Source organism: Vanacampus margaritifer, chromosome 8 (genome assembly GCF_051991255.1).
Source record: "Vanacampus margaritifer isolate UIUO_Vmar chromosome 8, RoL_Vmar_1.0, whole genome shotgun sequence".
In the NCBI taxonomy this organism is placed as follows: domain Eukaryota; kingdom Metazoa; phylum Chordata; class Actinopteri; order Syngnathiformes; family Syngnathidae; genus Vanacampus; species Vanacampus margaritifer.
Window position 1 is genome coordinate 2,459,865 of NC_135439.1, and position 14,060 is coordinate 2,473,924.

A 14,060-nucleotide genomic window follows, 5' to 3' on the forward strand; every position below is an offset into this window, starting at 1 on the left:
CCCAAATATTGATCTTTATCGAGCGTAGGCTTCAATTTGTTGAATCGGCAATCTGACTCACCGCAGGTGTTGCGTGACATGAGCTCCGCCCACAAAGAGATGCAAATGCACCTCGGCAGGTTTCATTTTACACCCGCAGGCAAAGAGCAGCAGTCATCGGATCATTCTTTTGCCAGGATGCAGTTGTCGGTTGAGCGACGTTGACAAAAGGATCAGTCAACCGGTCACTGCCGCCGTCACTCCTGCCGCTGCCATGGCCATCGCAGACCTTCTCGGAGTCCAATTCGACATGCAGCTGCTGTTGAAAATAAGTCTTTCCGTGGCGACGGTGCTTCTGGTGTCATTGGTCTACAGATTCTACAACTCTAGAGGCGTGGAGGAAAGTCCGGTCCAGCAGCGCAAAGACAAACAAACTTGCCAGAGATGCAAGACAACCCTGCCGGCTAGCGACACCGATGATCCACTCGGACCTACGCTCACTGCTGATCCTTCACCTGACAACGCCAAAGAAAGCCTGACTGAAGTCCAGGAGGCAGGCAGCCTCTCACACGGGGATCAACATTTTAGTGAAGAAGCGAAGATAACTTCACCCACTCTAGCGAGTACAAAAGGCCGACGCTCTCCTTGCTTTTTAAAAAAGCTGGAGGGCGGGTTAGGCGTGGGAAGAGAGCTAAGGCAGGACTTGGAGCGACACGGTGTGTACTCCAGCTTTCTCTCCAAGGCTGAGGTCAAAGTGGAGGATGCTAAGCTGGTGCCGGACAGTCCCGGAGACCAAGTAGTTCATGGGAAGATCTACGAATACTACGTGGAATCCTCTTCAAACATCAAGTTCGGTCAAAATGAAAGGAAGTCTGAATCGCAACAAGCAGAAATGTTGAGCAATAGCAGCACCCTCACAGGTTCTCCTCTTTCTGTGGACCCTGACCTTACTGGGGGACGCTCCTTCCTTGAGAAGCCACATCCGAGGCACTCCATGACATCCGGACCTCTACGCAAACAGAGCTATCTCGCTGCTGCAGAGCGGTCGGAGCTGCCAAGTCCAGTTCCTCCCTCTTGTAGCTCGACCAACGCCGGTCCCCCGTCGATCGGTCCTTCCACAAGCGATGAACGCCACAATGTGGGCGAGGCTGTAGTTGGGAGTCTCTTGGTGCAGCGTTCAGATTTGGAAAGCCTGAAAAGTCAACTGGATCTCGGGAACTGTTTGGAAGCACTCTTTTTGGCCAAAAAACATGGCCAGAGGGCCGTGGTGCAAGCGGCCACTGAAGTCATGGCCAACAACTACCTACAGGTACTCCGGGATCCTGACCTCCGTGGGCGGCTAACCGATGCTGAGCGGGAACAAATCAGGAGACAGAGAACAAGAGGGAGAAGATTCATCATGGTGGCAGATATGGACCCCCAAGACTGGTCGAGGAACAACAAGGTGCCGAAAGGGACGCTGAGTGCTGTGCACTACTATGACCAGCGTGGAGACTCGTGGCACAGACTTTGCTCCATTCCACAGGAAGTCGTCAGCAAAGCCTGCGCCATGTGCACGATGGACAACTACCTTTTTGTCGCCGTGGGGTGCGAAGGCGCCGACGGCAAAATGACGCCTTCCAAGCGAGTGTTTTGCTACAATCCTCTCACCGCCATTTGGAAGGCGATCAGCCCCATGAATGAAGCGCGACCCCGTTGCAAACTGGCCGCCCTGGATGGCCGCATCTACGCCATCGGTGGCGAGTGTCTCTCCTCCGTGGAACGCTACGACCCGCGCTCGGACCGATGGACTTTCGTGGCCTCTCTGCCCAACGACACCTTCGCCGTGGCGCATCACGTGACGGTTTGCAACGGGGAGCTTTTTGCGTCCGGGGGGAGTCTCCGCTACATGCTGCTGCGCTACAGCCCCAAGAGCGACACCTGGAGGGCGAGTCTACTGGCGGGCGGCAAAGACAGGACGGCGGACATTGTGGCCGTGGGACCCTTTCTGTATCGCTTTGAAGTCAACCCCCTGCTGGGGGTCAGCGTCTACCGCTACCACACCGTGGCCAGGCTGTGGTACGAGTGCGGCACCAAGCGGCTCCCGCACTGCCCCGCTTTCCGGTGCGTGGTGATGGACGGCGACGTCTACTGTGTTAGCCGTCACTTCACTTTGAGATTTGAGGCCGACGAGATCTCTCCGGCTTTCGCCGATGACGATTTAAGCGCGGCCTCTGCAGCCAAGGGCCTGCTTTTCCCTTTTGTCCTGTCGCTGCCTGATAAGAGGCCTCTGCAGACCAGCGTGTAGCAAAATTCACTTTTAGAATGATGATAAGATTGTGCCTGCCAGCTTACCCAAGCTCTCCATCAGCTTACTTTTTGACCGTGGCCAATACAAGCTTTGAGGTTACCCTGAGTTTTAGACCTTGGCCATTTGTATCACTGTCACACTGAAGCTGGCAAAATGGATGGATTGATAAGATTTTTTTTTTTCTTTGGTCCTTCCTCGGGTCTCCTGACGGCCTCACGACTCTGGCTGGAAGTGTTTGGTTTAGGTGAACGGTTTGGGATTTTTTAATAGGTTTTAGGTGAACTAATAAATACACACACACACTCGCACGCACGTACAAAATAAAAAAAAATAAATAAAAAAAATAAAAAAAGAGAGCAATGATGATGACATGTCAAATCAGTAAAATTACCGAATGAACAATACTGAGCTCTCCAGAGGAAGAAAAAAAAAAAGTGGGGTTTTTTTCATGATAAATTTCAAATGTATATCCTAAAAGTATGTGCTGTTATAATTTTATGTTGTACGTAAAGGAATTTGTAGCGTTTCGACAAAGTTGTTGGTGACACGTCGACAAACCACAAATGAAGCGCCTGGACTTCAGTTGCAGCGCGTTTTGTCTTCATGAGCACGTGGCAAAACTGTAAATACAAAAATAAAGTCAATCTCTACATACACTGTAGTGACATTCCAAAATAAAGTGCATTGAATTCTCTACAACAGTTTGAAAATAAACATTGCTATCCACACTTATTTGTATAAAGTATCATCAAACGAACCTTCTGGCAATCCTGCCTGAGATTTCAAAACTGCTCGGCGAAGGCAGACATTTTTGATCGTCGCAAAAACTGCCAAACCGAAAACATGTCGCCGGAACTACGAGCATTTGTTTCGCCATAATATTTTTTCCTCTAAACGTAAATAAAATCGTAATCATCCGTCCAAACAATAAGTCAAACATTTGAATCTGAGCTGCCCACCTTTTTGGCGAGTTTTCAATGACGCGAAGCCTGGAGGAAAAAAAAACACGGGCTGCTCAGCGACTGAAGCGCGTTCACATCCGACGATCGGGGGTGAGACCACACATTTATCATTCCTTGTATTTTTGCCAGACTTGGCATCATAAAGCATTCGCCGAATATGTGGAAGCCTTCCAAAATCAGTCCAAATCCAGTAAAACCGCCGGGTGCAAAGTTGGTTGCTTCAGTGAAAATGGCTGGGAGGGAATGAATTAACGCGAGCGCCCAGCTCTGTTTTTTATGACATCGAAATGTTTGAATATTATGATTTAAAGGCATCAACTTATTCATGGCAAACGCTAACAAAAGCCTTAATTGCTTCACAGAAATATTGTCTTAATTTGTCTGTTTTGCGCACGTTTTCCTTGCAAAAGCACAACGTTGCTTCATTGTAGTTTTATCGCAATTACTGTCCTTTTATTAGCAATCTCTGACCATAAATGTAAAACATGAGCACCCTAATGGCCGTCTGACGACTGTTTGCTTAAATTAAAAACGCCGGATGTGCTCCCTCGCAAACAGTTTGCGCCTTTAGATTTGCTGCTTCGCTTTACCATTAAGTGACTTTTACATCATTTGGGATGTTCGGGTTCTACCGCTCACGAGTAAGTGTTGCGGGAAGATGTACACATTATTCAAATGAGGCAATACGGCCGCAATCCATCAGCCAGATTAGAGTACACGGAGCGCAAATAGAACCACAAAAATGACCTGCGGAGGACGCAATTATCCGCAGCCGCATGTAAATACAACAGCATGTAAATGAGGGTGTCATGCAATATAAATAGGTGCGCTTGTGGAAAAAAAAAAAGGCATCTGTCACAGGCGGGGTCGCTCTCCTTTGGTGGCCAGGAAACGTGACAGAGTTTTTCTTTGTACTCGTTTGTTGCCCTCCAAGCATCCGCAAACTTGTGGTTCTGCGCACGTGCCGCGCGTTCCTGCGCGGGTCGTTACGTGTAACGTGCGCAGAAATAAGATGCGCTGCGACGGATGTAAATATTCATCATCATCGGGGGGGGGGGGGCTGATTGAATTCCACCGACGGCCTCCCTGGAGAGATGCGCTGCTGCAGCGCCATCATGCGGCTCAGCCGGCAAACAGTGCTCGGAGCTTGACAGGCCGGAAAAAGCTCCCTCGGCGTCGTGCGCGGGTACGAGTGAGCTGCCGCCGCGTGCTCGCGGATGCTTGACCATCAAGCAGAAGCCTCTTTGATTCTTCCTAATTAAACACTTTGATTCCATGTAATTAAGCCCCTAATGGGATGGGAGTTGCATGCATCCCCGCAGACGTCGCCTTGGATGACTCATGACTCGGGTCAGCTCCGGCATCAACACCAGCTTTCTTCTTCTTTTTTTTTCATTATTTCTGTGCAAGATCTCGGGGAATACGAACCGCACACGCTGCGTTGGAGAGAGGACGAATTTGCATGTCATTATCTTGTGGAAGCGGAGACATCATTTATGCGGCTGGCCTCTGGTTCCACATTGGCTTTGACATGCTTGTGAGACAGAACCTGAGCAGATCGTAAGCAATTGGACCGCAGCATAAAAAAAAAGTTCACTAACAAAGTAGCGGCATGCTAAATAATGTTTGAATTAACAGATGAGGCGAGGCAAGGAGGAACATGCCTGGGGCCGTTTTTTTAAACTTGTTCTCACAGCGGAGCTCGGGTAATTAAACGCAGATTATTAGTGTAACAGTTTTCATGATCGCTAACTTTAGTTACGCTTCGGATGGTCTGCACTTTTTTTTTTTCTAAACACAAAAATGTTCCAGGGAGCTGAAAATAGTTGTTTTTCCATTCACCCGTTTTTATTCGAATTTTTAAGAAATGCGAAAATAAAACTGGATGGAAATTCGGAAAAAGGGCCCAAAATTCGCAAAAAAAAGGTTTTTAAGCTTGGACGGGTGCATTTTGAAGAGTATCACCAAAAAAAAAAAAGAAATGCGAATTTTGTTTGTGGAAAAAAGGTTTTGCGAATAAACGCTGACAAGACCGAATATTATGTCAGACGTATGTTTGTAATTTCAAAGCAATGTCGGACGATAAAGTAAGGTTTGTTTGGGGGGGACGACAAAACAGAAATCTTTTTGGCGTTCATTAAAGAAGTGATTTTTGATGTAAAACAGTAAAGAAACGTTCCGGTTTGTCAAGAACTACAAAAGAAAACTCATACGACGTAATTGCACGGCGCAGTCCTGTTCTTCTTCTTCTTCAAATTACTCTATGGTGTATAGCGCCACCTACAGGGGTGGAGTCCCCTGTCAATATTCGTAAAAAAAAAAAAAGAACAGATGGAAACGGGTATAAGTCGCATGTCCGTTTTGCGCGTTTTCACACAATCTGCTTAAAAATGTCAAAACATTTGGATGGAAACCTGACTAGTGTTGGCTGCGGGTTCTGACGCCCTCGCCATGACTTTATGTCAAGGATGAGCAACTAGCGGCCCACGGGTTGCATGCTAAGTGACTTCTTGATTAATCCCCACCACCACTAAACTTTTTTTTTATTTTTTTTTTTTTACTTTAAGGCTACTTAAATCCTGTTATTTACCAAAATAAAATGAAAAATATTCCCTTTGAAATGTTACAAAGCCATAAAAGTAGTTCATTCCCATGAATTGCTCTAAATGTCCACCAATTCCCATGAATTGTAGCTTAGAAAATTTCCCAAATGTTGCAACGCTCGACATGACTGCTGCTTTGCGGACTCGAGCAAAGCGTGTTTGGTTGGAAGGGCCATAAAGGAAGTCGCCGCAGACATTAACTTCTCCGCAACAATAAAATGCGCATCTGGGCGGACCTACTTTTCATTGCTCATGAGCACAAGTGCTGCGTGCATACAAAATATACAAGCCCTGGGTGTGTTTTGCTCATCGCCAGGGTACGACTGCTTTAATATTTAATTCCTCATGTATAATAATGTTTGGTTTGCTCTTGCGTGGCTGTTTCAACTTCGGTCCGGTCCAGCCAAACTCGAAAGCCGCTTTCATGCTGACGCGGAACAATCGAGTCCCCGAAGCAAGTTATTGTCTTGTTGGCCAGCGACGGCTCCTTTCAACAAGGAAGGGGCGTCCTGCGTTGACCTTCGCACTTTGCTCCCCGCTTTCCGACGTCCCCTTTTCACACAAGCGCTTTCTCACTTCTAGGACGCCACTGATACAACATTGGAGGCCCGGCCACCTCCCGTCCGATGCTTTATGGGTTCTGTTTTGGATTCCGCACCCAAAGATGAGTTATAAACGGCTGTCTGACCTAACGCAACAAAAATGGTGTTCCCTAGTGTAATTGTATTCCATCATTAAAAATATAATCTCACCTAAAGAGCTTTCACATTTTGGTGTATTAAACATAAGTAGTGATCGACCGATATGTTTTTTTTCAAGGCAGATTATTAGTAGTCAAGGAGGCCGATAACTGATATTTCAAGCCGATATTCAGCCGATATTTTGCAGTAAAAGAGAAACTATTAGCGTCAAAATAAAAAAAAATTTAAAAAAAAAACTTTTCCTTTATAATTTTAAACATACAAAGAATTGACATATTTGTTTAAAATTCTAAAAAATAAATAAATAAATAAATAAAAAGTTGCAGGAAGCTTTCAGGGTCATCGGCATGTGTTAAGCTAAATTAAAGTTTCCAAAATGTCAACATAATTTCTTAATTAAAATAATAATAAAAAGTGCAGGGAGCTCTTTGTGTCAGCATCATTTCTAATAAAGTGGAAATTTTAATAGATTCATAAATGAAAAGTTCCCTTTGTCTCACTGAGCGACAAATGTATGAGAATGCAGCTAAATTTGGGGTTTTCGTCGGGGTTCGTAAAAGGTTTCAAAGATCTTTGCGGTGGAAATTTGTCTTAATATGTTTGAAATGTGTTAACAACAATTCAAAACTTTGTGTGAACATCTTACAAATCCAGATAAAAAATAAATACATTGGCTACGTTCGCAAGCATTCGCCGCTCAGTGAGATGCCAGCTTTTAGCGGCCTTCAGATTCATAAAACGGACGATGCTGATATTTGACAAGTATCGGCACCGATAATTGGTCTATCCCCAACCATTAGAGAAACAATCAAAAAAATGTGTTAATTTGAGGGCGGCTCTGGCAGAAACATCACATGGGTTCGTGTGCTAATACATTTCTTTAGGCTGCTTTGACAGCGAGCGTAAAAGCGGCTGATGTCAGACTCCCTGGAAGTCACTTGACGTCTTAATATAGTTACCCTTTAAGCCTTCAAGTGCATGACCTCTTCTTTTCTAATACTCTTCAAGAGGCTCGCTCTGCGGCGGTGGCAAGCTGCTCCTTAATTGCCCGCTACATTTGACACGTATTCCAGAAATTTGCTCTGCTAATGACTTCTATCTCGGCCATCAGCGCAACGCTGGGATTAAAAGCCTGACTTGCTGTCCGCTGACAGACACTCAAGCAGTGTTAAAGCCTTGAAGGAGTGCTTGGAGGCTGAAGGCCTCGCTCGGCATGTGGCGCGGAGGCGGCGCGGAGGCGGCGCGCAGGCGGCGCGCAGGCGGCTCTCGTCTCTCACTCGTCTGCCTCCAAGTCCCGTCGGGGCGGGTCAGTTGGGCGGCCGCCGCCGTTGGCTGTCGTTAGCTTTCGTGTCAAACAGAATAAACACTCAAACGGCACAGTGAAGGGGTGGTGGGGGTGTCGCGGCCAGGGTGCGACGTGCCTAGCACACGGATTGGATTCTATCGATCTTCACTCTTTGACAATTCTTCAGTCATTTCTCGGTTCAGATCCGGATCCGTGCCTCCAGCCCGAAGCGGAACTTCTCCATCAAGCCAATAAGTCTGCATTTTTAGCCGCATCTGTGACCATCTCTCGCAGCACACTGTTGTGACGTGGAATCTTTTGGGGGAATTTACTGTTCTAAGTAGTGGTGCAACGGATCACATTTGGATCAGGTCACGGATCGGATCGCTTTTCGGATCAGCAAAAATATAAATAAATAAATAGTACTTTGTCTTCATTTATTTTGTAAAACGCTTTTTTCTAGTAAATAAAAAAAATACTTATTCAAAATGTCTTATATAGCCGTTTAGGATTTAGGAATACAACTTGAAGTGCAATATGAGGCAAAAGGTTGTTTTAAAGTTGTGTTCCTAAACTCTAAATGGCTGTGTTTGAGATTTTTAATTGAATGGGGAAAAGTGTTTTATAAAATACATGAAGACTAAATTCTATTTATCTTTTTTTTTACATATATATAATGAAATGCAATTCAAGGCACATTCCCTTCCTTTAAACATGGAGAGTGAATTACAAATTAGCCTTGGACCAGAATATTGAAAAAAATTCAAGTAAGCCAAGTACCAGCTGGGAAACTCATGTACAACTACCAGCCAGACACGCGTTGCTAATGCTAACAGCTAGCCGCTTACGTCATAGACTTCTGCCGTATCATACAATGACGGCTAATTGATTAGCGGTTTCATGACGTCTTAAATTAGCGATTGAATATGAGTTTGGGATAGCCTTGTGTTGATGTTGTTTGCAAATGAGTGTCAAAGCTCAACCAGGGACGGCGGTTGTAAACTAGCATTTGCTACACTCAGCTGCTAGCTTTGCTTAGTGTGTATGTGTGATTACATTGCCCCTGTTCAATAAATGAATAAAATAAAAACTACGATAAAGAAATCCTAAATGTCTAAGAGGGAAGTCAAGCTCGCCATCACGCCGTGACGCGGCCCAACTTCAAAGTAAGGCTATTTGCATTGCAATGTATTACTGTAGCCTGTTTGGCCAACTTTATTTTGAAGTTCGGCTTAGCGTGTTACGTTGCGTATGTTTTAGCTTCCTTGACATGTCAGAATGGTATCGACTGTGAATGCGCACTTTGTTTGTTTGTTTTTTGTCCCTCCCCAACCATCCGGATCCAAATCCTGGGGCCTGAACCGAACCGACCAGGGATCAACGATGATCCTTTTGCACCACTAGTGACGATCTCTCATGGCACACTGTTGTGGCACGGCATCTTGTTTTGGGAATCACGACCCGAAGAATTCTCATGATGTGGCAGCCAACCCATTCGGTCCTCCAGCGTCAGCCGGCGCACATCGTCAGCCGCACCTGCGCTTTTGTGCGCTCGAATGCTGCTGCTTTTCTAACGCTGCCTTTAGCAAACGTTCCGCCGCGCTCCGCCAAAAACGGACGCCAGCTCAAACAACGAGACGAGACGCCAACCTGAAGTCACCTCGCAGCTCCTTGTTTGCTCACCGACTCTCGATTGACTTCTATTTACCCATCTGGGCTTTTCTATCCGACGTGGTTAGCTGCTCAAACAGACGGCACGTGAGGACCCGTTATGACACAGAAGCGAGAACCGGTTGAGAAAACAGAAAAAGGCAGACGGTTGGAGTGCAGAGTGCAGGATACACGGCACTTTCCTCAAAGAAATGCAGCACTTATTGATAAACACTTTGCCCGCAAATTGTGTCCTCGGGCCGCTTAGCCAGATGGAAGCTAGAAAAGGAAGACCAGCAGCCCATGAAACAATCTGGCGTTTGCCCCTTTTCAACTGCATCGTCGCTACCTAACTCCAGATTGATGCACTTGAATTTGAAAATGATGCTTTTTCAACACAGATCCAACCTGGTCCTATTTCCTTTTTTTGTTTTGTTTTTCCTGGAGAGCTCAGTATTGTTCATTCTGTAATTTTACCGATTTGACATGTCATCATCATTGCTCTCCTTTTTTTTTTTTTTTTTTTGTATGTGCGTGCGAGTGTGTGTGTATTCATTAGTTCACCTAAAACCTATTAAAAAAAAAATCCCATACCGTTCACCTAAACCGAACACTTCCAGCCAGAGTCGTGAGGCCGTCAGGAGACCCGAGGAAGGACCAAAGAAAGGAAAGTGAAATCCAGCACCGACCAGACACCACCAACCAGAGTCCTTCACCAACCCCAGAGACATCTAGTCCTAGACACCTGGTCCTATTTCCAGGATGGGTCAGCCCAAGTCTTCAGAGCTTTTATGCCGTCGTCGATTGGCTAAACCCTTGCTGGTCGTTCCTTGGTCAGGTTTATTATTATTATTATCATATTTTCGCTTGTGAAGATACAAGGATTGAAACTCAATCTCCACAGTACAGTTCTTCCTTCCTTCCTTCAGTCTTCAGGTCCAGAAAGGGTGACAAGTAAGCACAAGGAAATCATTTTCCCTGGATCCGGTCATGAAGCCGATTGTTGTCTGAGGTCTTCGAGGGGCGGCGGTGGAATGAGCCCATCAAAGAAATCAGAGCGGATTGAAAGGATTGGAGACGAAGCTTGAAGGCAAGAGGCGAGCGCGTCAATGAGATTTCAGCATTCGGCAATCGTCAACAGTCGGGGAACCCTTCCGTCACCGTCAATCCGTCACTATTTCAAGCCGAACCGTCAATCCGCCATCCGTCGATAGCGCACGCAGCAAAATGAGCGTCCGTCAATCTTTCAATCATTTGAGGTGGGCATCCGTCAACGTTCGTTAATCCGTCACCAAACGGGATGTCCGTCATTGACGGATGGCCAAATGTATTGACGATTACATTGACGGACGAACTAAATTCACTAAATTCGTCCGTTTTTAGAAGTTTCCCGTCAATCGTCAACAAATGGCTGTCCGTCATCGACGGATTGATGGACCTTTCGTCAATATTGATGGAATGCCCACCTCGGTGAGGAGCAGAAGAAGAAGGACAGACAATGTATCAGCAGAAGGATCATGGAAACGGATTCACCAGGTAGGAAGCACCGAGGATGATCGAAGAGGTTTATGGATTTGGTGAGTGAAGATTTGCAGATAGTGTCGCTGAAGTTGCCGCCAAAGATAGAGTGGGAAAGAAAAGATGAAAAAAGATTGGCTGTGGCGTCCCTGATTAGGTTTAGCCGAGGGGAAGATGAAGAAGACGATTGCTGTGACACGGTCATTCCGCCGGGATTTCCCTCAGAGACTGGGAACCAAAAGAAGTCCTGTCCAAGTCTGAAGTCACTAATTGATCAGCAGCCGTTGCAGCCACGAAGCTACACTGCAAACACCAGGAGCCGAAAGGGTCGAAACTAGCTCAGGTCAGAGGTCGGTGGACGTCCTAGTCGATGTCATCAAGGTCAGTCAAGAGTCAATGAATGCCTGGATTCTTGATCTGTCGCCAGGACACACTCAAAATAAAGTAGTTAGCAAAAGTCCAGTGCAAAAAAAAAAGGACGTCCGTTGATTGTGGAATACGGCGAGTTTGCTAAAACCCTCTTGAGCAATTCAGTCCTCCACCTCATTCGAATGTCTTTTTGTAGCTTTAGGACAGGATCCCAAACTCCCCAACACGCCGCAGAAAGGCGGTGACGTGACAATGCCGTGGTTTTCGTGTCAGCCCAGTCATGGCTCTCGGGGGCCGATTAGAACCCGTGAGAGGAAACACGGGACAGTTTGATGCATGTGTTACGATCCGGCTGACCAAATAAGCAATCGACCTCCGCTCCAGTTCGTCAAAGGGCTATCAGGAAAAAAGTCACTCGTTAGAAGGAAACAAATCGGCTTAACTCATTCACTGCCATTGACGGCTATAGACGTCAAAAAATCATTTGAACTATTTCTATTTTTTTCCCCACTTTTGTAAACAAAAGTATGAAAACCTAGAATATATATTTTTTGTATTAAAACAGATATAAAATTTGTGATTAATCGTGAGTTAACTAGTGAAGTCGTGTGATTATTTACGTTTAAAAATTGTAATCGCCCGACGCCTCTAATTTTTAATAATTTCTTCTTAAAAATTGTTTTTTATTACAAATTAAAACGTTTTTTGTTTTTTTTTAAAGGAAAAGGTTATTAAAAATTAAGGGCATCAGGCGTTGAAAATTTGTAATCGCAATTAATCGCATGACTTCACTAGTTAACTCATGATTAATCACAAATTTCATAGCTGTTCTAAATGTACAAAAAAAATCTAGGTTTTCATACTAAATTTTTTTTATATAGTTAAAATGAATTTTGGACGTCTATAGCTGTCAATGGCAGTGAATGAGTTAAGGACGAGACAGATGACAAATTGAGTTTATTTACTAACGATTTGTATGAAACTACAGCATATATGAAAATGTTTTTTGATTCACTTTGAATTTAGGCGACAGTGATGGGGAGGAAGAAAAAATCTCTCGGAGGGAAAAACACATTTCCACAAACAGAAGAAAAAAAAAAAAGAGTGTTTGATGGTAAAAGTCAAAGCGAAAGTTATTCCTCGCAAGAAGCTCCGTTTCCTTTGATGACATTAAAGAAAAGCCCGAGCTTACCTTTTGTTGCACATTTCACAGACTTCCTTCCTTATCACAACTTCCTCTGTAGGTTATCAGCTTCTGGAGGACAGGAAAGGACGAGTGTCTGATTTGACAAGAGCCGCCCCCCAAAAAGCTTTCAGGTCAATGAATATTAGCAGATATGAAATTGTTTTATTCTGGGCCATTGCTGGTTGATTTTAGCCGATGTTACAACTGGGAAAAACATTTCACCTCTGAATGCCTTGATAGTCTTGAGATTTTTTATTTTTTTCTGTGCCTTTCACACGATTCAAGACAGCCTTTTTTCAAGAAAATATGTCATCGTGTTACAATAAATTGCTTTGTTTTGTTTAAAAAAAAAATGTAATGTTAGAAGAATAAAATCGGATTTAAATACAAATTGGGCAGGGATAAAGTCAAAATACAATATTAAAAACAAGGTTGTCATATTTTAAATACATTTTAAAAATGCTTTCGTTCTGGAAAAAGATGACTACAGTATTCAATAACCCAAAAATTATTTTTATTTAATTTTCCTTCAAAATAATATGTTTTATGGTACTTGGGTGTGACATGTGGACCGCATATTTACAAATATGGAAGCAAACACAGAGATTGCATCTTTGGAGGTGGATGAACAGATAAGACAGAATAACTCCGTGGAGCGTGACGGTGCACATACTGAAGTATGACAAGTGGATATCATATTTGAAAAAGAAAAAAATGATCAAAGGAATGACGCGTGTCATCTAACAAGCGGCGCCAATTAAGTTGATGCTGTCGATGCTGTTGATGCTCCACCGCAGCCGCCAAAGCAACAAACAAGCCCGGGAAGCTTTTTGTTAGCTCGGCTCCACTCATAAGCCAGTCAGGGACGTCGAAATTAGCACGACTACGTGAATCCAATTAGTTGACGGAACAAGAGAAGCGTCGGCCAATTTGATATTCTGTATATGAAGAAAACCAAGAAAGGTCGGCCTGTTCTCTGTTCACGTTCCATCATTATGCCAAAGTCTTTGACTGTCCTTGTCTGACCAAGAGGACGTTTCGCCAACTGTTGCTCACGAGTGAAGGACAACGTTAAAAATAATGTGGCTCGAAATATCCCGTATATGACGGATGAATGATCCTGAATGTCATTTTTTAACCCTAAAGTGTGTCGATTTTTCCTAAAGTGACCCAAAAAGTACAATATTGAAAAATGTTTATCTTATAGATGCTACATAACCACCAGAATGGATGCTAAATTGTTTGTTTGTGTACAAAATAGGAGCCACATAATTCTCTTGGTTGCTATTAGCAGCCATTCGAGGGAGGGAGAGAGAGAAAGAGAGAGAGAGAGATTTATCTGAACTTTCCAATCTGATCTGTAGATGGCAGTGATAGCACGTGTATTATTATCAAAACACACAACGTGACATTGTAGATTTGCAGGCTTTCCAACCTTCGGCTCATGTTTTTGGCATCCTGCCATATTTTGTACTGCTTGTTTTCATCCACACATTGTAGAGAAGATGCTTCTGCCG

General features: G+C 44.5%; 1 protein-coding gene across 1 annotated transcript; it reads left to right on the forward strand.

Moving 5' to 3' along the window:
* The first annotated feature begins 253 nt into the window (after positions 1-253).
* Positions 254-2,312, forward strand: klhdc7a (kelch domain containing 7A). Its single transcript, XM_077574151.1, has one exon. It carries the CDS (start codon positions 254-256, stop codon positions 2,264-2,266), a length of 2,013 nt encoding a protein of 670 aa, XP_077430277.1. The 3' UTR covers positions 2,267-2,312.
* Positions 2,313-14,060: the final 11,748 nt, after the last annotated feature.